The sequence below is a fragment of the Trachypithecus francoisi genome, unplaced genomic scaffold, assembly GCF_009764315.1.
Source record: "Trachypithecus francoisi isolate TF-2019V2 unplaced genomic scaffold, Tfra_2.0 Lachesis_group0, whole genome shotgun sequence".
Lineage (NCBI taxonomy): Eukaryota > Metazoa > Chordata > Mammalia > Primates > Cercopithecidae > Trachypithecus > Trachypithecus francoisi.
Genome location: NW_022681453.1, coordinates 11,474,155 through 11,498,919, shown reverse-complemented (window position 1 = coordinate 11,498,919; position 24,765 = coordinate 11,474,155). Strand labels below are relative to the sequence as shown.

The following is a 24,765-nucleotide window of genomic DNA, read 5'->3' as shown; positions in this document are numbered from 1 at the left end:
GTTAGCATCTACATTTCATTTGGGTGATATGTCTTTTAAGATTCTTTTAATCTATAACAATTGCTCTTCCCTTTTTCCCCTCATGCCTTAAAAAAAAAAAAAATCAGGTCATTGTCCTGGAGAATTTCTGAAATTCTGAATTACATGATTTCTTCTCTGTGGTGTCATTTAGCTTGTTCTTCCATCATCCTTATTTTCTGTAAACTAAAAATTAGAGTCAAGTTTAACTTTAATGTTATTTATTATTATTTGGGAGGAACATTTCCTAGAAGGTTCTGTATACTTTCTATTTAATCATATCAAGAGGACATAATTTTAGTAATCCCTACTTTTAATGATGCTGCAATTCTATCAGTGAATCAGATTGGCCTGGGCCAATCCTTATAAAGTTCTCCATCAGACTTGGATCCAGTGATTTCACCTCATTGTTGATCATTTTGTAGTCATGATGTTTTTTAGAGTTTGCAAAATGGTGACTTTTAATTATATAATTTCTGCTGTGTTTACTATCAAGAATTTTTTTCATAAAGAACTTTTCATAGTAACTAATGGTCAACTTCAAAATATAATTTATATTAGAAAAAGGGAGAAAATGCAGTATTTTTATTTATCAATTTTCAGAATCAGATATTCTCTGCTAAGATCTAAATAAGGTTACACATATAATCAAGGATGCCAATAAATTTTTCTAAAAAATCCTTTTCCCTTGGAGAAGTTATTTGTTTATTTATTTATTGAAACAGAGTTTCACTCTCGTCTCCCAGGCTGGAGTGCAATGGTGCAATCTCGGCTCACTGCAATGTCTGCCTCCTGGGTTCAAGTGATTCTCCTAGCTTAGCCTCCCGAATAGCTGGGATTACAGGCATGCACCATCACGCCCAGCTAATTTTTTGTGTGTGTATTTTTAGTAGAGATGGGGTTTCACCATATTGACCAGCCTGGTCTCGAACTCCTGACCTCAAATGATCTGCCTGCTTTGGCCTTCCAAAGTGTTGGGATTACAGGCGTGAGCCACTGTGCCCAACTGATAAATTATTTGAATTGCTTCTCCTAATTTTTTTTTTTATTAATATGTTTTGCTAACATTGTTCCTATGGTAATATTATCAAAAAAGTTTTCTTGGCCGGGCGCGGTGGCTCAAGCCTGTAATCCCAGCACTTTGGGAGGCCGAGACGGGCGGATCACGAGGTCAGGAGATCGAGACCATCCTGGCTAACACGGTGAAACCCCGTCTCTACTAAAAATACAAAAAACTAGCCGGGCGAGGTGGCGGGCGCCTGTAGTCCCAGCTACTCAGGAGGCTGAGGCAGGAGAATGGCGTGAAACCCGGGAGGCGGAGCTTGCAGTGAGCTGAGATCCGGCCACTGCACTCCAGCCCGGGCGACAGAGCAAGACTCCGTCTCAAAAAAAAAAAAAAAAAAGTTTTCTTTCCTTCCTTTTTGTTTATCATTAATGTGCCACTGTGTGATTGAATTTGTTTACTCAGAAGATACTTATTGGGCATCTATCTTTTTTTATCAAGCTCCATGCTAGTCCCTGAGGATGTAGATATGAGCCCTGCTTTTTTCTTTTCTTTCTTTCTTTCTTTTTAAATTTGAGACAGAGTCTCACTGTCACTCAGGCTGAGGGCAGTGGCATGATCTTGGCTCACTGCAACCTCGCCTCCCAGGTTCAAGCGATTCTCCTGCCTCAGCCTCCTAAGTAGGTGAGATAACAGGCATGGGCCACCATGCCCAGCTAATTTTTGTGTTTTTAGTAGAGATGGGGTTTCACCATGTTGGCCAGGCTGGTCTCAAACTCCTGGCCTCAAGTAATCTGTCTGCCTTCGCCTCCCAGAGTGCTAGGATTACAGGCTTAAGCCACCGTGACCGGCTGCTGTTTTCCTAGAATATATAGTTTGGGTTTCTTTTCCACTCATGATGTGATTTAAAAAGTTGAATGTAGTTTTGTGAACTATGATATTTGGTATCATGTACTATATATTTTAACTAGCATTTTTTACTTACTTACTTATTTATTTATTTATTTATTTATTCATTCATTCATTTATTTATTTATTTATTTATTTATTTATTTTAGCCTTCTTTAGAGTTCTTGGCCTTAGTGTCTAAAATAGTGGCAATAAAGGAATTTGGAAGTTAAGTCGTTCTTGCTGACCCAAAGAAAAATCAGATGTTTCTGTTTAGGACACTGTATGTAACAAACAAGGAAGGTTTTATTAACTTCTTTTTTTGAAGAAGAATTGACGAGAGAATAACGATAATTCCTCCAAGATTAAAAGTAAATTATAAGATTCTGTGCTATTTTAATGTGAGCAAACATTTGAATTTAATTCGACTTCTATTTTCAGTAAATGAGAATGAAATTTTAGGAATGTCTTTATCTCCTATAGTGTGTTTTGCCAAGATTTATTAAGGGTAATTTTGGATTTTAGTAAATGTACAGTTCCTAAAGGCTTGTGAATGTTTTATATTGATAGAAAGTGTAAATAAGACTAGTAACACTATTTTCTCCAAAGGATCCTGTGACTGACACAAAAAATATGATATAATATTGAATCCACCAAAAGATACACTGTTAATCTGGGGTTATGTTATGTTGTTATTTTATTAGGTATGTGATACTATGCTGTGAATTTTAGAATATAGGTAATTAAGTAATTATTATAATTCTAAAAATCTTCTGAGATGTTTTCTCTGTAGCAGAAGCTCAGCTTTTACTTATGTTCAGATAATGTGATATAGCTGTTATAGTTATTTGAGATTAGGGTAGAGGCAAACATGTAATTAAAATGTATTTTATAACTAAAAACTAGAAGGATGTAAAAAGTTTATATTTATAAGACTTTGCTAACATGCTTTATGACATTACGGAGAAGTACTAGGAAGAAGGAGATCTTTAAAAGGAGTGACATTTTGCTTGCTTTGCTGGAGTACCTTATCAGGAAGTTTGAAATCTTAGCCCTTTAATTGTGATATCTGTTAATTCTAAAACTTATACTGAATTTAACTTTGAAGATCAACTCATGGGTTTTTTTTAAAACAATATTTACTCTATCAAAAGAGTAGTTGTGTTTTTGACTTGAGGAAATAGCTTAATCTGAACAGCACAAAACTTGGCAGAAAAGTTTGCTAATACATAAATATTGGCTATTTTAATCTGTTGAAAACGGAAGGCTAGTACCAAGGGAGACAGTAGTAAAATTATAGAAGGACCTAGTGAAAAGTAAACATTATGCAACATAAAAAGAATACTAGGGGAAAATCTGACAGAGTAGAATAACAGGAAGATTAGTCACTTCTGGAAGGAAAAAAGTAGGTAGGGGGCAGGGGAATGAAGTACTTTAAACAGGAATGTGGAACTGGAAGTGCTAGGGCTAAAAGACAGATATGAGCTCATTTGGGAGCTAAACTGGGCTTTGAAAAAGGAATAATACTGGTAGCATTTAATATCAAAATTTAAAGTTTATATTAATAAGAAAAAAATGGAGAAAATTTTTTGTTAGGGATTATAAAATGCCTGTTAAAATAAAAAGATTTATATTTACTCCTTTGTGGAGCTGAATTGATTTCAGTCAGACAGCAATGTAAAATGCAAATGAAGAAAATATATTTCTGAGGCCAAGGCAAGAGATTACTTGACCCCAGGAGTTTGCGACCACCTCAAGGAACATAGTGAGACTCTGTCTCTACCAAAAAGATAAGAAAAGAAAAAAAATTAGCCACGCATGGTGGTGAGCACCTGTAGTCACAGCTACTCAGGAGGCTGAGGTGGGAGGATTGCATGTGCTTGGGAAGTCGAGGATGCAGTGAGCCGTGATCAACCATTGCACTCCAGCCTGGACAATGAAACAAGACCCTGTCTCAAGAAACATATATATATTTCTTTCAAAACCAGCCAAAGTTATTTTACTTTCAAGTGATGGATAAAATAAAAGCATTATGGATATCATGGGATATATGTGCTATTTGGTTTGAAATAATTTTCACTTTTGCATTTATTTATCTGACAAAGGAGTACCGATCTCTAAATATTTTAAGGATTATTTCTATGAATTCTCTAAAAAACATAATTTGTAACTGTCTATATCATACAAAAATATTTAGCAATCCTTATAACAGAAAACAAGAAAGTAAACATTGTGTGTTCATGTGTGTGTATGTGTGTGTTTATTGGTATTCTCATTAATCCCTAGTCTTTACTGATGTAATTATTAGGGACATTAGTGGAACAGATTTTGCTGAACACGTTTTCAACCACTCTGGGTGTTCTTAGGTATTTTATTTATTTAGGAGACTGATTCTGGGTTGTCCTGGCTAGTCTCAAACTTCTGGGTTCAAGTGATCCTTCTGCCTTTCCCAAGTATCTGGGACTACACATGCACACCACTGCCCAGCTAAAATGTACTTTAAATAAAGTAGATAATTCTGGGGTTATCTCGAACTCCTGGCTTTAAGTGATCCTCCTGCCTCAGCCTCCCAAAGTCCTGGGATTACTGGCTTGAGCCACTATGCTTGCCACCTCTGGGGTTATCATAGCATGACCCTAGGATGAAAATCTGCCCATTTTATATCCGGGAAAAAAATGCTGCTTTCATTTAGATGCAGAAAATGGCTTATGCCTATTGAAATAAAAAATTTAGTCTAATTTAGACACCTAAGATTATTATTTGATATAATGACATGGAATACATCACTCTGTGTCACTGGATTCATGGAAATGCAGTACAGAATGCAGTACAGTAATCCCCCCTTATCTGCAGTTTCACTTTCTGCAGTTTCAGTTACCTGTGGTACAACACGATAAGATATTTTGAGACAGAGAAAGCAATAGAGACCATATTCACGTAACTTTTATTACAGTATAATTGTTCTGTTTTATTATAGTTATTGTTAATCACTTACTGTGCATAATTTATAAATTAAACTTTATTGTAGGTATGTATAGAAAAAACAGTATATTTAGGGGTTGGTTGTTACTGTCCATGGTTTCAGGCATCCTCTGGGGCTCTTGGTATGTATTCCCCATAGATAAGGAGTATCTACTGTATACAGTCAGGTAAGCCATTCCCATTGATTTTATTACAAATGCAATGCTTCCATGGCTCACTTACACATAATTTGCTGAGGCAACTTCTGATTCTTGCAGAAAATAACCATTTTACATGAACACCAAATACTAATAAAAAATAATCTCTTTTTCTCCTTTTCTCTCTCTTTCCCTCCTGTCTCCCTCTCTCCTTCCCTGTCTTAATCCCTCACTCCCTTGTTCCTGCTCTTCTCATACTCACACAGACACTCCTTCCCCTACGCGCGCGCGCGCACACACACACACACACACACCCTACCCCTGGGCATAACTGAATAGGAAATGTTTATTTTCCAAACTAGAGAAAAAAATCTTATCTCAAACACTGAAAGTCCTTCCTTTTCCTGGTTTGGAAACACTAAGTCATACTGAGTCACTTGTAGATTTTCTTTAGCCAGTTTTATTTAAAGCGTAAAGTTGTGAGGACAAAACGACTCAGGAATTTGTAATGTACCATTAGAGCTTTTCACTTTTAGGATACTAGTTCATATTCAGATGACTTAGTATTAAAGATTGATGGGTTGTTTACTTTCTAGAAGAACCTGAGGAGCTCACTGTAACTTCACTTATTTTGACCTAAGTATGGCCTAGAGTTTATGCTTATTAATTCATTTATTTCTAGGTAAAGCCATGTTCAAGGAATTAAATAAAAGGAAATAGACCCAGTAAGAGTTGATGAATAAGAAGCTGTTACCTTACTCATTTACTTATATTACTTCAAATGTGATTGATTGATTGATTGATTGAGACAGAGTTTTTGCTCTATTGCCCAGACTAGAGTGCAGTGGCATGATCTCAGCAACCTCTGCCTCCTGAGTTCAAGTGATTCTCCAGTCTCAGTCTCCCAAGTAGCTAGGATTACAGGCTCCCCACTACCACACCCAGTTAATTTTTGTATTTTTAGTAGAGACAGGTTTCATTATGTTGGCCAAGCTGGTGTCGAACTCTTGACCTCAAGTGATCCACCTGCCTCGGCCTCCCAAAGTGCTGGGATTACAGGCATGAGCCACCACTCCCGGCCTTGATATCTCTTTAAAAATGAAGTTTGTTAAAATGATCAGAAACTTATATGCAGTTGATTGCATTGCCATTGACATCAGCGAGAAATAAAAACTATAGCTATAGTGGTTAAGCTAAGCAGTCAGAATCTGTATGTCTATATCTATCTATATTTATTTATATGACTGGATAAAAGAGTTATGATTCCTCCTAGTCTGTCACGTGATAATACCAAGGTCAGAAAAATCATTTGTTATGATCTGTCTTATGTAAAAGCCTGTGGAGTTACTTTATTTTCCTCACTCATAAGATGACAAAATGTGCTTTCTAGAATTTTTGAATAATTTTTGCTTAAATTCAGTGTTAAAGTTGGAGACTGAAACAAATTTAAAGCTGTCGTTAGCAAAAGAGTAAATCAAGCTTATGTGGGTGCAGTATATAACATGACTACCCAAGAAATTCTGCACAAAAGGTAGTTGTCTAGAAATTAGGTACAGAGTTGTCATCTTCCTTCTATGATAACTTGTGATTATAAAAATAATTGAAGGTAAATAAACTGTAAATGACACATCACCTCAAGCTATGCCACATGGGTACCTAAATAAGTTCTTTTTAGTAAATGCCACCAAATAGCTATATTTCTTACAGCTTATGGCTAAATTCTGACAGAGGGGAGGTGCCTTCACCATAAGAGTATTTTCTCTCTAAAGTTTTCATGGTTGTGTGTATGTGTGTGCGCACGCTAGTTTATATTAGATTAGATTTTAAAAGAAGCTGAAGATAGCCAAAATTAGCCCAGAGAGTTAGACTTGCTGCCAAACTACAGAAATACCTTGGTTTCAGTATTCTTCTGGCTTCTCAGTATTAATGTTTGGGGACCTAAGTGCTTGATTTGAGCCGTATGAAATTACCCAGATGGCCCACTTTGGGTCCTCAAGAGCTAATTAAAGGAAGTCATTTCAGCTGCTGAATAATCACGGCAGTACCTTCCTCCAGTGTTGGTTTCAGCCCACACCTTACAGATGATCGTTGGCTTTCTGAAGCTCTCTCTAAACTCATTGTCTGGACCCTGCATGTAGCTAAATTAATTTGCCAAGGATGGGAATGAAATATAAGTATTATTGGCAGCAGTGGTAATCCCCCAAAACAGAATGACAGACACTGTGATGGTAATAATGTTACTGCCCTGTTAATGCCTCCAAAGATAAGATACACTCGAAAAATAATATGAAAACTGAATTTTCCTTGACTTGAAAATCTGAGAATCATATAAAATGTTTGTTAATTTCTTAAGCTAGTAAATATCATTAAGAGAAATGGACACATAAAAGATAAGTATGTGTACATATTTGTACACAATTAGGTTTTTGAAAAAAGACAGGGATATCAGATGCTTCTGCTACCAGGGTTCTGGCCAGCCACAACATTTCCTACTCTCTTTTTTGAAGAGTTGTAACACTTCATCAGTTTTCAAGCAGCAGTAGAGGGTGGGCATGAAACCACAATTTTAGGAGCTGCATTCTCTGGGTCCACATTTCATCTTGGCTACCCCTTAGTTATATAACTTTTGGCAACTTAACATTATATGCCTCAGATTTATCATATATACCCTATTACATGGGAGTGTATCTACCTTGTTAGGTTGTTGTGACTCTTAAATAAGTTAATACGTGTAAAGAATTTGTGAAATTTCAGGGCACACAATGTTACCTTACCATTGATGTTATTTGCTGTTATTAAATCTCAATTTTATGTAAACATTTTAAAATCTCTGTCTTGTTAACAAATGTGCAGTATACAAATAAACGAAAATCAAAATCAGTGGTGAAGTTTTAATGAAATAATTTAGAGCTCCAGCTCTAGAACTGTATACTCTTGATTCAAATTACTGTGACCTTGAAGAAGTTAGGTAACCTAACTAAGCCTCAGTTTCCTTGTTTCCAAAATGGGAGCAGTACTAATATCTAATCCTTGGAGGAGTTGTGAAAATTAAATGGGATAACACATATAAAGCCCAGAGAACAGTGCTTGGCACTTAATGGGTTTACAGTATGTGTTAGCTATTGTTTTATTAATTCTGTCATGATGAAGTGAACACTGTGATGCAGTACTTACATATTAGAAACATTATACTTAGAATCTGCCTATATAGGGTTTTTAGTTTTGCTAATGAGGAGTGTTATTCTCTGCTGTGTAGAGAACACATGCTTTGATGTTTATAATTTTTCTCTAATAGGTAAATGATTAAGAAAAGAATAACCCGTTTTTTTACTTACCCTATTTTGAGATAACAGAAAAAACCTGCAGATGGCTTTTTATATCTACAGGATTTTAACTGTGGATAAATCAGTTAGGTAAATGCATTGTTAATGTTGGAACTTGCTTACCTCTGTTGTCCAGCCACAGTGTAGCCACTGGTTAAGTCGAACGCCACTAGAAAGAAAAGCAAATAATCAAAAACATCAAAATGGAAATGAAACATGAAGCAAGGACGTCATTGCTGCTTCTGTAAAATAAGTGTCTGAGACCTGTATTTTCCCATCAGTTTGGAGTATTGTAGATTATGAAAACATTAGGATTTTCACTAAAATTGTTTCTGTGCCAAGATGGCAGATAGAATATTATGAAAGAAATGACCAAAATTGCATATGACATTTATTTTATATGGTAACATTCTTTCTTTCATTAACAGGAAATTTCAGGGCAATTATTTGCTTATTGGGAGTGAGGAGGATGAATGAAAATTTAAAAAGAGTTCATCAAGGCTTCCTTATAATGAAGTAAACTTTTAAGAGCATGTTTTTCCATAGCATTAGAAACTTGGAATTTCATAGTAACAGTGTATTCATCACCTTGTTTGGGGAGCAGATTATCAGTATGATCACAGGAAAACACCTGTTTTGACACTCTGAAAAAGGTGCAAACATACAGGCAAACTCTCTGTAGGTGTAGAGTAAATAAGAATGCTTTGGCTAGCATCCTGCAAGGAGGTGGGTCTAAATGGTCTGCTCCAGCTTCTGCTGCTGCTGCTGCTGCTAATATTGCTGGGAAGGAAAAGTGGCTGACCTGGCATATCCATTACTCTTGGTGCTGCAGCAGTCACTCAGGAAATGTTGTTTAAGGGGAACCTTCTGGATCCTTTTCATGGCACCATGGCAAGAAGAAGCTGTATCTTATCTATGGAAGATAAAGCATGGAGTTGGCTAATGGATGCTGGTGAGTGAATAAGGCAATTGGGGAGGCAGTTTGCTAAGATACCATTTGGGTAGGCCTGCTTGCTCAAGGCCTGAGATGACATCCATGGGAAATGGCCTCTGGTATTCTGTACATTAGAAACTGTTTTAGTGCGGAACTGTGGTTTTCACATTAGCGATCTGATCTGTGATCCTGTATATGTTCCATAAAGTTCTCATTTATTCTGTGCTTCACTACTTGAAATACTAATTCTGAAGTTTGTTCAATACTTCAGTAGATGGAGCGTAGTTTCCCATGTAACTTCTTAGTCACTGATCTCTACTCTTGATTTTTACTTGCCCCAAAGTGATATTTTAAAAATAACTTTGTAGTATATGAAAGCAGTTATTCCTCCTTTCAGTTCTAAATGAGAACCTTTTCTTTTCACAATAGTAGATTATAGAATTTTAAATTATCTTTCCTTTTATGATTTATATCAGACACAAACGTGTCAATAGTTTACTTTTGTCTTTCATGAAGAAATTGGGAGAAATAAGAATTTTAAGTTAATCAGAGATATAGGTCAAATTTTCTTAGAATTATTATTCTGTGGTTAATAGGTATCCCATTAAAAATTGTAAAAGCTATGTTTGGGAACTTACAGTGGCATAGTAAAGGTTCTGACAAGTAATGGGGGAACAGACTTATTTAACTTCAACTTTTAACAGATTTATTTGACCAATCCCCTTTCCCAACTCTTCTTTTTTCATGAAGAGAGCCTTTCCACATGTGGCACCACCACCAGCCAGTAAGTATTTATCAAGCACCTACTGTGTTGCTTATGTTGCTAGGCAAACTGGCTGCTGGAAATAAAATTGTGAGCACATTCGTCAAAACTTTCTCCCCTTGTGATGCTTAACAACAGTTATGAAAATATTTGTTTAGATGATCTGATCTTATGTAAGATGCTTTAATAACAACACGGTTTTTATTAAAAATGTAATCTAAAGAGCTTCGTAAATGAATAATCCTGCTGCAGTTTCTGATGGACAATTTTTTTTTGTCTTCTCTTCCACTTTTTGGGGGATTTGTTTCATTTTTGTTGTTTAGATTGTTAAAAACTGGTTTTCATGAATGGGATTAAGAACATTGGTGCAGCATACAAACTGCAACTGATTTTTAATTTTTTATTTAAAGTCCAGTTATTACCTTTAAAAAACAGTCAGCCTCCATTAGGATTCTGCCATAGAGGCTTACACTATCTTTCTGTATTCACACCTATCACATTGACATGATTATATTTTTAAAAAATTAAGTTTAGTTTAAGCCAAAATCTAAACTTAGGCACTGTCTATAAGATGAAAAAGTATTTTTAAAGGAAAATTTAGATTCCTCATTCTCATAAAATCCCAGCTCCCTCAAATTTAAAATACTAACAACTGCTTAGGCAGTACTTAACATGTCATAAGGTGGCAGTTACTTCATTTTATAACAATGTCTAACTCTTAGTGACTTCTCAGACATAAGTAAACCTTGCACAAGCAAGAGTAGCTTTTATTTCCTGTGTCACTTAGAATATATATTTTGCAGATGAGGGGAGAAATCAATTTTTCCCAACACAGGATAGTTTGAACCATTTGTCTCAAAGTTAAATAGACTACTGTTACTATTTTAGTTACCTTAGAACTAAATACCTTGGAATAGAAGAAATTAGATACCTGAAGTCAAGAATAACACATACATAACTGCTTTTAGGCAATAGCTTTTCTTATTAACTAATTACAAGTATAAAGTCCATGGTTAATTTGCTTTGAGTCTAGAAAAAATGAGAGTTCCTAAATGATCTTGACCATTTTCATTTTCATTTCATACATATTAGGAATTATTAAAGTCCTGTCAGAGTTTATACTGAACCTCTGACTTGATTTTATCCAGCTTATCAAAGCAAAATTGTCTTAGTAGCACTCTTTTGTAGCTGTTTTTTGGACTCCTGAAGAGTTCTTCAAGGCTTGCGAGTAGTTGAAGAGCTGTGAATGGTGGTTAACAAGCTATTAGCATCTCCTTGAAAAGCATAACATTATGAAGCAGAGATTCAGGAGAATCTTAGACAGTGAGTAGTCTGTCTGACAATGCATCAAAACTAAATTAGTCGGCCAAGCATGGTGGCTCACGCCTGTAATGCCAGCACTTTGGGAGGCCAAGGCAGGTGGGTCACTTGAGGTCAGGAGTTCGAGACCAGCCTGGCCAGCATGGTGAAAGCCTGTCTGTACTAAAAATACAAAAATTAGATAGGTGTGGTGGTGCATGCCTGTAGTCCCAGCCACTTGGGAGGCTGAGCCAGGAGAATTGCTCAAACACGGGAGGTGGAGGTTGCAGTGTGCCGAGATTGCGCCACTGCACTCCAGCCTGGGCAACAGAGTGAGATTCCATCCAAAAAAAAGAAAAAAGAAAAGAAACACCAACTAAATTAGTTATATTTTCTGTCCTTCCTCTTTATCCTTTTTCTTTTTCCATCTTTTGCTCTTCTCATCTCTGTACTGCTTATCTACTTGCTTCTTCTTTGTATTCTCTTATCTCATTGAATTTCTTCAGTCTGCCTCATCTGATCATAATAGAAAGTGATGAGTTTGATAAAATGTGTGTTGTACTTACTAAAAACAAGTTTAATTATTTATCAATTTAAATAATCAGTTGTTTAACCTTCTCTCTGTCTTTCCATTTTCTCCTCTAATTCCCAATAATGTTGCCTTTTAATTTCTGCTGCCTTGTGGATCAGCACCCTGATTTTTTTTTTTGTATTTGTAAATTAAATATTGTGATGACAAGATATAAGAATTTTATGTCACTTACTAGATTTTTAACCATAAATGCCACAGGCATGCTATAATATGTATTCCTTACTTTTCTTTTTAGAACTAAATCTCCATACCCACCTCATCCGTGTTTTGGCTTAGGTATGGGATGCTAGAATGGCCTATCTCCATGTATTTTGTTGCATTTCTCCATTGCTTCTTGTGTTCTGGCGGGAATCTTGGTGATTCTTTTCAAGCACTACCTGAGCTCTGTGCCAGTTGTTCCTCTTCTCCCAGGGTCTTGTGCTGCGTGGTCATGTCTCCACTTCGTCAGCCCTGCCCATTGACAGAACCTTGAGTTCTGTGATGGCTGCCTCTAAACCCTTGTGAGAGCGGGGAACATTCCTCCCCCTGCTGCTACAGTTGAGCACCGTGCTGGGTACCATGTTGCCCTCTCCACTTGCTTTCAGTTGTTAAGGCTTCCCAAGCTTTGGCTGTGGCTCAGTGATCCTGCTGTCAAAACCCTGAAACTTTCCTAGCCTGGACACTCAGTGGTAGCAGCAGGTGTTGGGATTTCTCCAAGCCCCTAAGACCCTGGGAGGAAGAGAATGGCCGTTTGACATAGACCTCAGGAGTTTTCAAAGCACCAAGAAACCTCTCCAGAAGATATTTAAAGGTAAGATTCTGATTTCTCTAGGAAGCCGTTCTAGAAGCTAAAAACAAAACAAAACCCTGTAGCTATGGATTTAATGTAAGCTAGTAGTTAAAGAATGTCCTTAGGGAACGCTGTTTGATAGAACCAAAATATGAGTTTTAGATTAGGGAACTACTCATTGAAAACTCTTATAGGAATTTTGTGTGAGATTCACATTAGTTTTATTTATATTAAATCCGGCATGGAACAGATTTTTAAATATTCCATTTTTTTTTATTCGGACGCTGTGAAGCACTTTTTCTCTTTCACAATCTTCATTGTATATCTAGTAAGAGAAATCTTGTTGAGAATTAAAATGGTTAAAGATAAAATAGAAATTATTGTTTCAAATACCGATGTTTTATTTACCTCTGTGTTAATATTTAAAACCAAAAACATTAAATGAATGTATCTTCAAGTTCTTCAAGCTGAAATTCCTAAATCCATAATTAATTCAAAAGGAATTAGAAGAGCAGTTCAGATTTTAGTTGGTAGTGCTAGGGATGCATTATTGTCCTTTGTGAAAAGTTACTGCTTAGTATTCTAAATACAGTGATTTCTAGTAAGGCTTTATTTTTAGATTTTAAAGGGAAAAAAGTTAAAATTAAGAAAACTTTTTGGGAAAAAAAATTCTCTACATATGGATATAAATAACCTGGATGAAGGATACTTGTGGAAAGGTGGTGGGGTGTATGTGTATGATGGGTAGGGGAGAGAGATCAGCAGCATCTTAAGTGAACAACACAAAACACCTCTTCAGTGTTATGAGTTTTGTGGCAGCTGTTATTTAGTGCACCCTTCCTCTCCCCGCTCCCCGCCTCTATTTTCAGGCAGTAATCTGTGAAGTGATATTAAGACACCTCTTCTAATATGAGATCATTGTTGGTCTTACTGTCAGTTCAGGTCTTCTTTTTTTCACCCCTTTTGTTTTCTTTTCAATATTAACTTAATTTCTTAAATGATTTCCCCTTGTTGAAATTAAGGCTATTAGCTTACTACCACATTGAAACTCTTTAATTTCAATGACCAAAAATGCAACTTAATTTTTAAAAATGAAGGAAAATGTTTACTAATTAATAGCTGAACAAAATGAAAAATATTAATCTTTGATAGTGTTTATTGAAGATGCTTTTTATTTATAGTAAACTTTATTTTTATTGATATTTCATTTAACCTAGTTTCAGAGTAGCTCTGTGCTGTAAGATGAGCAAAAGAACAGATACCCTGAATCTCAAAGAGCTTTTTCTTTTGTGTTTTTCTTCTGAGTAGGGCATGAGGTTTCAGATTCCCCAGTGTTGACATTTATTATTTTATACCTTGAGATTTTACCTACAGATACAGAAAGAGGAGATACAGCTGAGCATGGTTGCTCATCCCTGTAGCCTCAGCAGTTTGGGATGTCTAGATGGGAGGATTGCTTGATGTCAGGAGTTTAAGACCAGCTTGGGCAATATAGCAAGACACTATCTCTTCAAAAATAAAGAAACAAACAACAACAACAAAAAAAAAAACTGGGCATGGTGGCAGGCACCTGTAGTCCTAGTTGCTCAGAAGACTGAGGCAGAAGTATTGCCTGAGCCTAGGAGGTCCAGGCTGCAGGCACCACTACACCCCAGCCTGGGCAATAGAGTGAGACCTTGTCTCAAAAATAAAAAGAGGAGATAATATCAACATGTAAAAACTGAACAATGGGAATCTCTTGTGGTGTATACTTGCCACCTCTATAAGATTGTAATGATGATGACTGAGTTTTTCCCTGCCAAGTTCGGTTCCTTTTTTTTTTTTTTTTTTTTTTAATGTAAGTAAAATATCAGACTATGTGAAATTTTAGACTTATTTCTCAGAATATATTAAAAATAGTGGTGGTCAGGAGCTTTTTAATTCTTTATGAGTCCAAGCTGAGACGTAGTTACAACTGACAGGATCTGTTCACCATACATACTTCAGCGTTTGAAAACTATCAGTAGTCACCTGCAACTAAACCCACAAGCATAAATGTTTCAGAGTGATAGAATCTTATTCACATAATGCCTAGCAAGATCCCAGATGTAAATGGGAAAACTCAAATGTTCCTTTGGATTTTGTGACAGCTGAGAAGCATCCAGGCCTGCTAACTCACAGAAGAAGAATCCAGCAGAAGGGGACTGGACAGAACCTACTTTTGTATAGCCACCGATCACACCTAAAGCAGCTAGTGCTGCATAGACAAAGCCAAGCCAGTAAAAAGGCACCTGTGGGCGGGGGCCCTTCTGAATTGTTCTCTTCTAATTCTCTCCAGACCGGAGACTGCAGCAGGCCTGCACCTATACCACTTTCCTGAAGGTCTGGGTGAATTGATGAGGGGACACAAACTGTAGGATGCTTGTTTTTTTAAAATGAAAAGATGTTTAACAAAGCATTTTATTCACACATGAAAACATTCAAGTTTATTCCTTTTACAATTCAAAGTATAACTAAATGAAATGTTTTGAAGTGCATTAAAATGGGTAATTCTTTCATATGTAAAAACAGAAGAGTAAAATTTTCATGCTTTTATTAACATTTATAGTGAGTTTATAATTTTTCTTTAAAATGTGTGGCACAGTCTCAAGCTAGTAGTTAGCATTGTTTGCAAGTTTGTCTATAGAGTGCATTTTTTCTTTTCTATTTCTAGAACTCTTAAATTCCCTTGGGACAAGAAATGAAATGAATGTAAGAATGTAAATTAAGAATTCTCTTTCTTGGAAGTTCAATTTTTAAAAAATAGTTTAAGTATCTTTTGAGTGGGAATTTAGAACACTTATTTCACAAAGAGTATGAAGTACTTAATCACTGAAAGTCTTCGAAGTGAGTGTTAATTCCCAAAATAAGGTCTCAGTCCCAATCATATTTTCTGTGGGAATTTCTGCCATCACTCTGTTCATAAGACTAGTACTGCTCAATTCCCATTTTTCGTCTCTCCTTTCTATTCTGTTCTGTTCTTGGAGATCATGGGAGCTGTCCATACCAGTAGGCAATGAGGAGAATATTGTAATTGAGATTGAGTATGTCAAATATAAGCCTTTTATGATATAATTATTTCTTTTGTTGTAATAAATTTCTCAGCTTCATTAGACATATCCATGTAGAAAATAAATTTAAAAATAAGGTATGTACCGAGCACCTTAAAGAGATGACATATATAGGGATGAGCTCAGATAGTGATGTTTTTGATACTTTATGGGAGTCTTTCACTTCAAACACAAAATATTCCTGTTTATTATTTTTAGGTGGAAAGAAAAGATCACTGAATCACAATTATTCAAAATTAAAATGATCTCTTTAGTTAATTTTAGTAATGTATGGATTACCTGTTACCTTCAGTGCCATTACAATGATTATTTTATTTGTTCTTCACAAAAACACCTTGAGGTAGTTAGCATTATTTCACCTTTACAAATGAGGAAACTGATACCAAGAGAAACTGGATAACCAACCCAAGGCCTCACAGCTGGACACAGGATTCAAACTCAGGAAGTGTGGCTCCAGAGTCCATCCATCCTTAGATGTCCTTGTTAGTTGTAAATCTGGCAGTGAGTGCCAGTTCCCAAATCAGTCCTAACCCTTTTCATAGCTGGTACCAGCAAGGGGATTCTGTTTGCACCTCCTCCCAACTCAATTTTGGGTTGCCATTCACTTGCTGGCTAATTGCCCTATCCTCTCTCAGCGATAATCTCACCCTGTCTAAAATATGAATAATATTATCTCCTTCTCAGGGTTTTTATGAAGATTTAATTTTATGAGACAGAGTATGCCAAGCACTTAGCACAATGGCTAGCATATAGAAAATAGCCAATAAATTGTTGATGTTATTATGTAATGTTCCCAGGGTCACACAACTAGAAAAAGATTGAGTCATAATTCAGGCCCAACTCTGTCTTACTGGAAAACTAAACAAAACTAAAACACACACACACACACACACACACACACACACTTTCCACAAATAGGACCTATAAAGCAAAACTCAAGCTCTTTCTGGTTTGTAACACTACCTCTCAACTCTAACCATACCTTTTATGATGAGTAAATAAGGATGTCATGTATGCTGAAGGGTTAAGTAGCATATTTTAGTGGTTTAGGGCAAACTTTCACATTGAGGCTTCCAGTGTGTGACAGTAGGCAAGTTAACCTCTCTAAGATTCGTTAACTACACATATTAAACTAGAAACAGTATCAGTTGTTTTATATTATCATGGATAATAAATATTAATACAATTAAAGAGCTCCAATAACTGTTAGCTTTTAGCAATTGATAGAGATATTAATGTTTTAAAAATATATTCACAAAATTGGGATGCATAGTTAATGAAATCATAAACATGTAAATAAAGTCTTAGAGATGGATAGAATCTTAGTAGATGATCTTCCATTTTTGAACAGTCTATATGCTTTCCCTGTCAAATCCATTTAACCTCTGTGAAAGGTCAGTGGAGGAAGGGGAAGAAGGCATCAGAGATCAGGACTCACCCAAATATGGAGTGGTTGTACCTTCAGAGATGTGGGCAAATTTTCTCAGTCTTGGCTTGATGTCAGTGACTAGCATTGGAACACCAGATGGTGAAAATAATCCCTGTTAAGCAGATGATGGGATTATCAATCTTGTGTTCTTTCTCTTTTGAAGTAGAACCCAAACCAACAGTTGGGACTCCAGTCCTGAAAAGAGAGAGAGTTAGCTGGACTGAGTTGAATGCCAGGGTTTAACCTTGAATGCTAGTCACAGCAGGGACTTCTTGAATTCTTGGAGCTCAAGTGTCTGGCCTCCTTTACTAGATTCTGAACTTCTTGAGGATGAGGATATATATCATAATATTTATTTGCAACTCTAGAGCAGTGTCTGGGAAATAGTGGGCACCCAATGCATGTTTGACAATTAAGAGCATAAGATCCAGAAATGGTACAGAAGATCTTGTTTAAGGATTCCATGCCATCAAAGGGATTAGAAAACGAGGCTGCAGTACAGAAAGCATAGGATGTCCTGGGGTTGGGGTAGGGGGGCGTGCCATGGAGCTGAGGGTGCATAACTTTTGTAATGACGGGTTTAGGAACTTGGTAAACTGAAACTGTCAGTGTAGCTTATTTAATAAATGTAGGAATAAAGTATTCCTAATTGCTTAAAAAATGTTGTAAGCAGGTGACATATTTAAAGAATTGAAAGCCATTGGAATCCATTTATATTAACTTTTTCATACAGTGAAAAATAATATTTCTGGTACTAGAAACTCAATTTGGTACCAGAGACTTGAGGAAAAATGTATCTATAAATGTGTCATTGGTATATTCCCTTATAAATAAATTATTAAAATAGGGTTATATGTTTATATTATAAAATTATAATTTGTATGAATGTTAAGAACTTCCATGGATGATGTGGGAAGTAACAATGGAAGTGTAAAACATGACATTTTTTGGGGGGTGATTGGTATAACTTTGATGTTTGTTTTTTAACTATAATGTTACTACTTGTTTGATATATTTTTCCCAGAAATATGGTGAGAACATCTTTCAGTCAGAATCTAAGTTAAAAAACATAAAACATAGTAAGAAGAACAAAGAGGAGTAACTATGCTTAGTCTATTAAGACAACAAAAAAAACCACAAAGCACAAACTCATACTTTTTTCGGACTATAACACTACCTCTCAGCCCTAACAGTGCCTTCTCTGATAAATAAATTAGGATGCCACGCATACTAATGGGAGATGTAGCAGAGTTGAGTGGTTGCCACAAAGGTGATTTTAGGTAGTCCTAACAGGTATTGCAGTGATTTCGTGTGGTATGTTAAAAGCCAGACACATTAGTACCTTGTATTAAAACCCTGGATATTGTGCGCTGGCACCTGAAGGAAAGGTGTTTAGAAAATTTAAACTGAGAGTAAAACTCAAACCAAGTGTTTCCGTGAACATTTGTGTCTTCTTAATTTGAAAAAGGCCATGTATTACACCAGTGCTTCTGTCAGTGTGGAATTTTCTCGTTTCTCAAGAACAGTCTCTTAAATCAAGCACTAAGTTATTATTACACATTTAAACATTTTTGCTTTAAAAAACATACATTGTTGTGAGAGTAAAATATTAAATGTAGAGAGAAATTATCGCTTACACATGTACCTTACTTTGTAGAATATAGAGTCCATTTGTGCTATTTTTATTTTCAGATGTGCCTGTAGAGTGACTGCTTTTGCTGTTCTTCTCTTCCCGCTCTCCGTATACATAGGTGTACACACAGATGGAAAGGCACACAAAGGCATACAGACACCCATGCTTTTGCTTTTACTGTAAAAGAGTCATACTAGAGTATAAATTACATGGCATTCATTCTCTATAATTCTCTTTTAATTCTTCGCTTTCGAGGCTATGTATGCCTGAATTGTATTAGGTATAGCATACCATTTGGGCATGAAAACATTGTTTTACTTCACTTACCCTGAGAGTACTTTCTTTTTTTCCCTAATTTCCTAATGCCTGTTTTTCATTTATTTTGGCAATTCACTATGAGAGTTTTAATTAGGTAGTACGTTTGGGGTACTATTGAAGCAGTATGTATTAACTACCAAAAGTTAAACTCATCGTAAAACCCTTTGCACATGAAATAACTTAGATACCTTGAGTACCAGCTTTTCTTTTCCCTGCCCTTATCCCGGATGTGTCCTTGGCAGTTTAATCTACTTTATTTTACCCCTTTAAAAGCAAGAGATGGAATGGCTCAAATAAAATCAGTGGGCTCTCTCCCTGAGGAGACTTTTCTCATCAGAAATAAAAGTGTCAACACCAAGAGGGAAAATGTTATAAATAAAGTGAGTGGTGTTTGGTAATCATCACCTTTCTTGATTTTCTATGTGGAAATAGGACTTTGATATATGCATTTTTTTAAAGCATCTTGCAATTTAAAAAATTACACATGGAACAAACCGAATACATATTTTTAAAATACTGTTTTTATTTAGAGAGATAGTTGTGTAAACTGCTCTGTGTGTGTATGTGTAAAACATTGATAATACATTAGACATAATTTGCAGAAACTACTGATTTTCACATCATTTCCAAGTAGAACTGCAAAGGTACAGTACTGGGTTCGCTTTATGGTTAAAAGCATTGGCCCTAGAGCCAGATAACACGGGCTCAAACCCTAGTTCTGCCATTTACTCGTTGTGTTACCTTGGGTAGGTTACTTGACCTTTCTAAGCTTCAGATTTCTAATCTATATTTAATGAGTTTTAATAATAGAATAATAGGATTGCTTTGAGGATCAAATAAATTAATAAACCACTTAGAACAGTGTTCCATAGGCTGGATTTTTGTTTGTTTGTTGCTATTCTTCTTGTGTTATGTTTTGTATCCAGCAGAAGTGGTTATTTAGCTTCCTATTTTATGAGGTAGGACTGATGGGAATTGACAGTCTTAGGAAAATGTACAACTATAAGTCAGTGGAAGTTTTTCCTAGTCAAGATGTCAAATGCCAGAGGTCAGATTTATGTGGCAGGATGGGGTCCAAACTGTACAAAAGCCTGAAGATGAATGAGGCGAGACAGCTAAGCTTAAGACAAAAAAACAGGTGAAGTTATGTCCTTGGGCAGTGTTTGTGGTAGTATAGTGCCGCTTTGGAAAACTTAGAAAATGATCCTCAACTGTGTCCACTCAAAGTAGATTCTGCATCTCAATGTCACAGAGTCAAAAATTTCTACAAACATCTGTTTAAATCATCATTTATTTATATTCTCAAATATTCATACCTTTCACATAAATGAGGTACATTGTTTTTAAAAATGAAATTTTCTTTCTTCTTGATTTTTTCTATATTGTCCCATTATTCTGAGAGGAGTTTATTTTATGGGAATTAAGTTATTATCTTACAGAATAAATCTGATTTCTGACTAGATAGGAGATAACTGCATATTTTTCGTAGAATAATTTAATTCCAATTTTACTTATTTGTACCTTATATGACTATTTTCAGGTTAGAAAAATGTGGTCCTGCAGTTTTGTTTTGAAGTTTGCCTGGGCCATATGAAGCCACCATTATCATTTGCATCAAAAATGAAGGTTATCTGTTGCCCACGAGAAAAATACAGCATTCTCAATGTAAAACACTGAAATAGTGAGGGTTTCATAAGCTGTTTCAGTGATTTCTGACCTTGGGTTGGAAAGCTCTCATATCTCAGTTACCTCAGTGGGTACAGTGACGTTGTCCCAGTCTCCATTACCAAATTGTTTAAAATCACTTTAATTAAAAAAAAAAAAAAAAAAGGCAGGCATGCTGACTCACGCTTGTAATCTCAGCACTTTGGGAGGCTGCAGTGGGAGAATCACTTGAGTCCAGAAGGTGGAGACAAGCCTGGGCAACACAGTAAGACCCTGTCTCTACAAAAATTTTTTAAAAACAAAAGTAAATAAATTGTCTAAATTGTATTTTCAAAGTTTAGGATTGAGAGATTGAACTCATGCTTTTTAGTGTAATTATAATTTTGGAGCTATGCTGACATATTTGTAAACAAACACTTAGTAAAAACTCATAACAAAAAACAGCCAACTATACTGTATTAAGATTGCTACATGAGAAGAGTTCCCTTTAAAAAGGAAATTTCAACTCAGAGGAAAGTTTGATTTATGTTGATTATAGAACCAAAATTATTTTAAAATATTTTCCATGAGTTGAAATGTACATGAAAAAATGGATTATTTTCAAAGCATTAATTGACACTTTATTTAAAAAAAATATTTTTATAGAACCTCAAATTGAGTTAAAATTATACTTTTAGTCACTTAGATTATAGTTTTCATATCAAATGTATTTTAAATTTAGGTTTTATGTTTTTTAAGTCTTCAGATAGGTCATTTTCTGCCTGTTGTTCAAATATGTCAACCCTTATAGAGTCAGGTCGGTTTACAACGAAGGCTTTCAATGTGTTTGGCATTTTTAATGGAAGTCAGGAGCTTTACAACAAAGAAGACCGAAAATCATGTAAGAAGACAGTGGACAAAGCACTGGACTTGGAGTCAGTTATTTGGCTTCCTATGACAGGTCCCCATTTGATCACATTGTTACTTTATGTGTCACATGTTTTCTCGGAAGCATACCCACCGCCATCTTGACTCCTTGGTGGAACAAATCTAGTAAAGATAATGCACAGCACAGTACTTTTTGTAAACTGATATTCATCTCTGTGTAATAATTCATTTATCTGAAAAATAATATAAATGAATGTTTAAAAATACACTGTGCCGGGCACGGTGGCTCACGCCTGTAATGCCAGCGCTTTGTGAGGCCAAGGCAGGTGGATCACAAGGTCAGGAGATTGAGACCATCTTGGCTAATACGATGAGACCCTGTCTCTACTAAAAATACAAAAAATTAGCCGGGCGTGGTGGCGGGCGCCTGTAGTCCCAGCTACTTGGGAGGCTGAGGCAGGAGAATGGCATGAACCCGGGAAGTGGAGCTTGCAGTGAGCCGAGATCGCGCCACTGTACTCCAGCCTGGATGACAGAACGAGACTCCATCTCAAAAAAAAAAAAAAAACTATATATATATATATGTGTGTGTGTATATGTATATGTATATGTACTGTGAAAGTCAGTATTTTTATGAATTTTCCTCATGAATCCCACAACTGTATGTTGCTCTCATGAACATTAAAATTGAAAGTGTAATTATTGTTTTTATAAGGATAATTGGTAGTATAAATTTTAATCTATTTAGAATAACAACGAGGTGGGTGAAAAGAATACAGACTTTTTCTCCAAGATGAGTCACAGATTTTAAAAATTAAGGAGATATCTACTATTTAGTCTACAGTTTTGAGAATGATTTCTGTTGCTTGAAAGAGTTAGATACTTTCCAAAAGAGAAAAGGAATGCAATGGGAGGAAAGATAGGCAACAAAAAACAAAAAAGCATCTGTCCCTTATGGAGAAAAATATATTTTTAACAGATACTAGAAAATATAGAAGTTGCTCTATCAACAAAAAAGTTTTATTTGCTCAAACAGGTAGATAAACCAATGTGAATTTACTGAATAAATGAGTATGTGCAAGTGGAAATCAATGAGTGAGTGAATAAGTGAACAAGTAAATGGATAAACTCAATAGGTAACACGTTATTCTTCCTGTTTATTATTTTTAGGAAACAATACTTATTTTAAAGTACTACAAAGAGTTCACTGAAAGAACCCTGGTGAAATTCCTCATTTTCTCTTGTGGTAATAGGCATTTGTTACAGTACAATCATAATCTTTTGGTTGTAATTTATTATTGTGTAGGTTGAATACCCTGCATTTATAGAGCTTTTGGGAATCAGGAGATGAGAAAACACAAATCATAAGCAAAAGGGCAATTAGTACTATCCTAAAAATAAACATTGGCCCATGTAATCACATCCTAAATAAAATAAACAGAAGTGGATTAAGAAAATTATAGCGGTTTAGAAGAATTTAGTGTGTTTTCTAGCCCGATTTTCATTTGATTTTGATGGTAATGATTATTAAAGGAAGACAGAGCACTTTGTACTTTTAACATTTAGCTGGCAGCAGCAAGTACAGCAATATCCAAAGTGTATTGAGTGTTGGTGGTGTAGAAAAAGGCACTGGACTTGACATGATCATAGAAGGTTTTTAAGTGCTTGAGAAAAAGGTTGGGGAAGCAGGTGAAATATGAGATTAGGGCTTGTTGGAAGTCTTAGAACATTACAGAAAGCATAATAAGTCTTATTATCTCCTGGGAACAGAATGCATGGTTACAAAAAATAAACTGAGGTGGAATTTGAAGCCAAGGGAAGAACTTTGGCTGACAGGGAAGCAAGATCAGGTTACCATAAGTTCTGGCTATCAAGACCTCTCCTGGGGCCCATTCCCTAAGAATGTATCCCTTGTGCTAAATAGAGTATGTATGTACAGGTACACTGCACATGTTTGAAATACTTGAATAACAGTTCTTCAGGGATTACTATGTAATTACTTGTAGGTATTGCCTTTATTTATCTTAGTGCTGATTTATGGGGCTAGATTTTGACTTATGTTACCGACAATGTCTTGTTTCATAGTTTGAGAAAGTACATAAACAATATTGAAAAAATTTGTAAACATCAGTGGCGTTATTTAGTGAATAGAACAACTGGAAACTTATTTCTTATCTTTAAATGAACAGCTGAATGTAACATTATATCCATGGCATGTTAAAAAATGAAAAATAGATGGAAACTGACTTTGAACAGATTTGAACAGATTATTGAAATGCTAGTGTGTGTTTTTCTGAGTTGCACTATAAAAAATTTTTACTCTTGCTACTAGAGGAAATCACTCAACTGGAAGTACTGGATATCATTTCTAGCTAATCTATTAGTCATCCTAATAACAAGAAAGTATTTAGTTCCTTTTTTTCATAGCAGTCCGTCTTGCACAATAAAATTGCATAGCCCACTCAAAAATATTTCAGGAAAATTGAGGTGTTGCTTTCAAAAAAGTATTAAAAAGTGGGCACAGTAAATGTGCGTGTGTGTGTGTGTGTGTGTATTTTAGTGCTGCTGTTTTATCGTTTATTTCTCGTCATGCAGGTAGGAAGGTTAGCAGAAAATAATCTTGAGACTTATAGTTTGAATGACTAGGCCTGGAGCATTGCCCTTTGCTAAGATAAGAAATATAGGTGTTAAACTGATGTTTACTCTTTCTTGTTAGGGAGAACATGTAATTGGTTTGGGAGGGTTGAATTTACGGAAAAATATCTGAAACCCACTTACTCAGAACTGATAGTGCTCTGATAGGAAGAAAATACCCAGAGAGAATGTACAGTAAGAGGAAGGAATCTAAATACAAACCTTGGCTCATCTCTCTATAACCAGCAGTCAGAAAGGAGAAAAATCAAAAGAAAGTATCAGAGAATGAGTAGGTTAATACATAACAGGTAAATGAGGATGGTGCTTTGCCAAGGCAAAAGAGAAAAACATTCAGGAAGTAACTAGTTGTTCTACAGAGAAGACGAGAAATGAGAAAAAGATCACTCTGGCAGTTAAAAGGA

General features: G+C 35.7%; 1 protein-coding gene across 47 annotated transcripts in view; it reads left to right on the top strand.

Annotated features, from left to right (window-relative positions):
- Positions 1–24,765, top strand: part of MBNL1 (muscleblind like splicing regulator 1) — a 227,871-nt gene that overhangs the window by 80,749 nt on the left and 122,357 nt on the right. For 4 of the 47 annotated variants that reach the window (XM_033204050.1, XM_033203984.1, XM_033203973.1 and 1 more), the window contains exon 2: positions 9,184–9,303. The exons of 40 other annotated variants lie outside the window; for them this stretch is intronic. In XM_033204050.1, the coding sequence (XP_033059941.1) occupies positions 9,298–9,303 (6 nt within the window). In that variant the 5' untranslated portion in view covers positions 9,184–9,297. Of the gene's footprint in view, positions 1–9,183; positions 9,304–10,035; positions 10,074–12,174; positions 12,730–24,765 lie in introns of all 47 variants that reach the window. 3 more of the 47 variants (XM_033204096.1, XM_033204086.1, XM_033204076.1) reach the window with 3 other exon arrangements.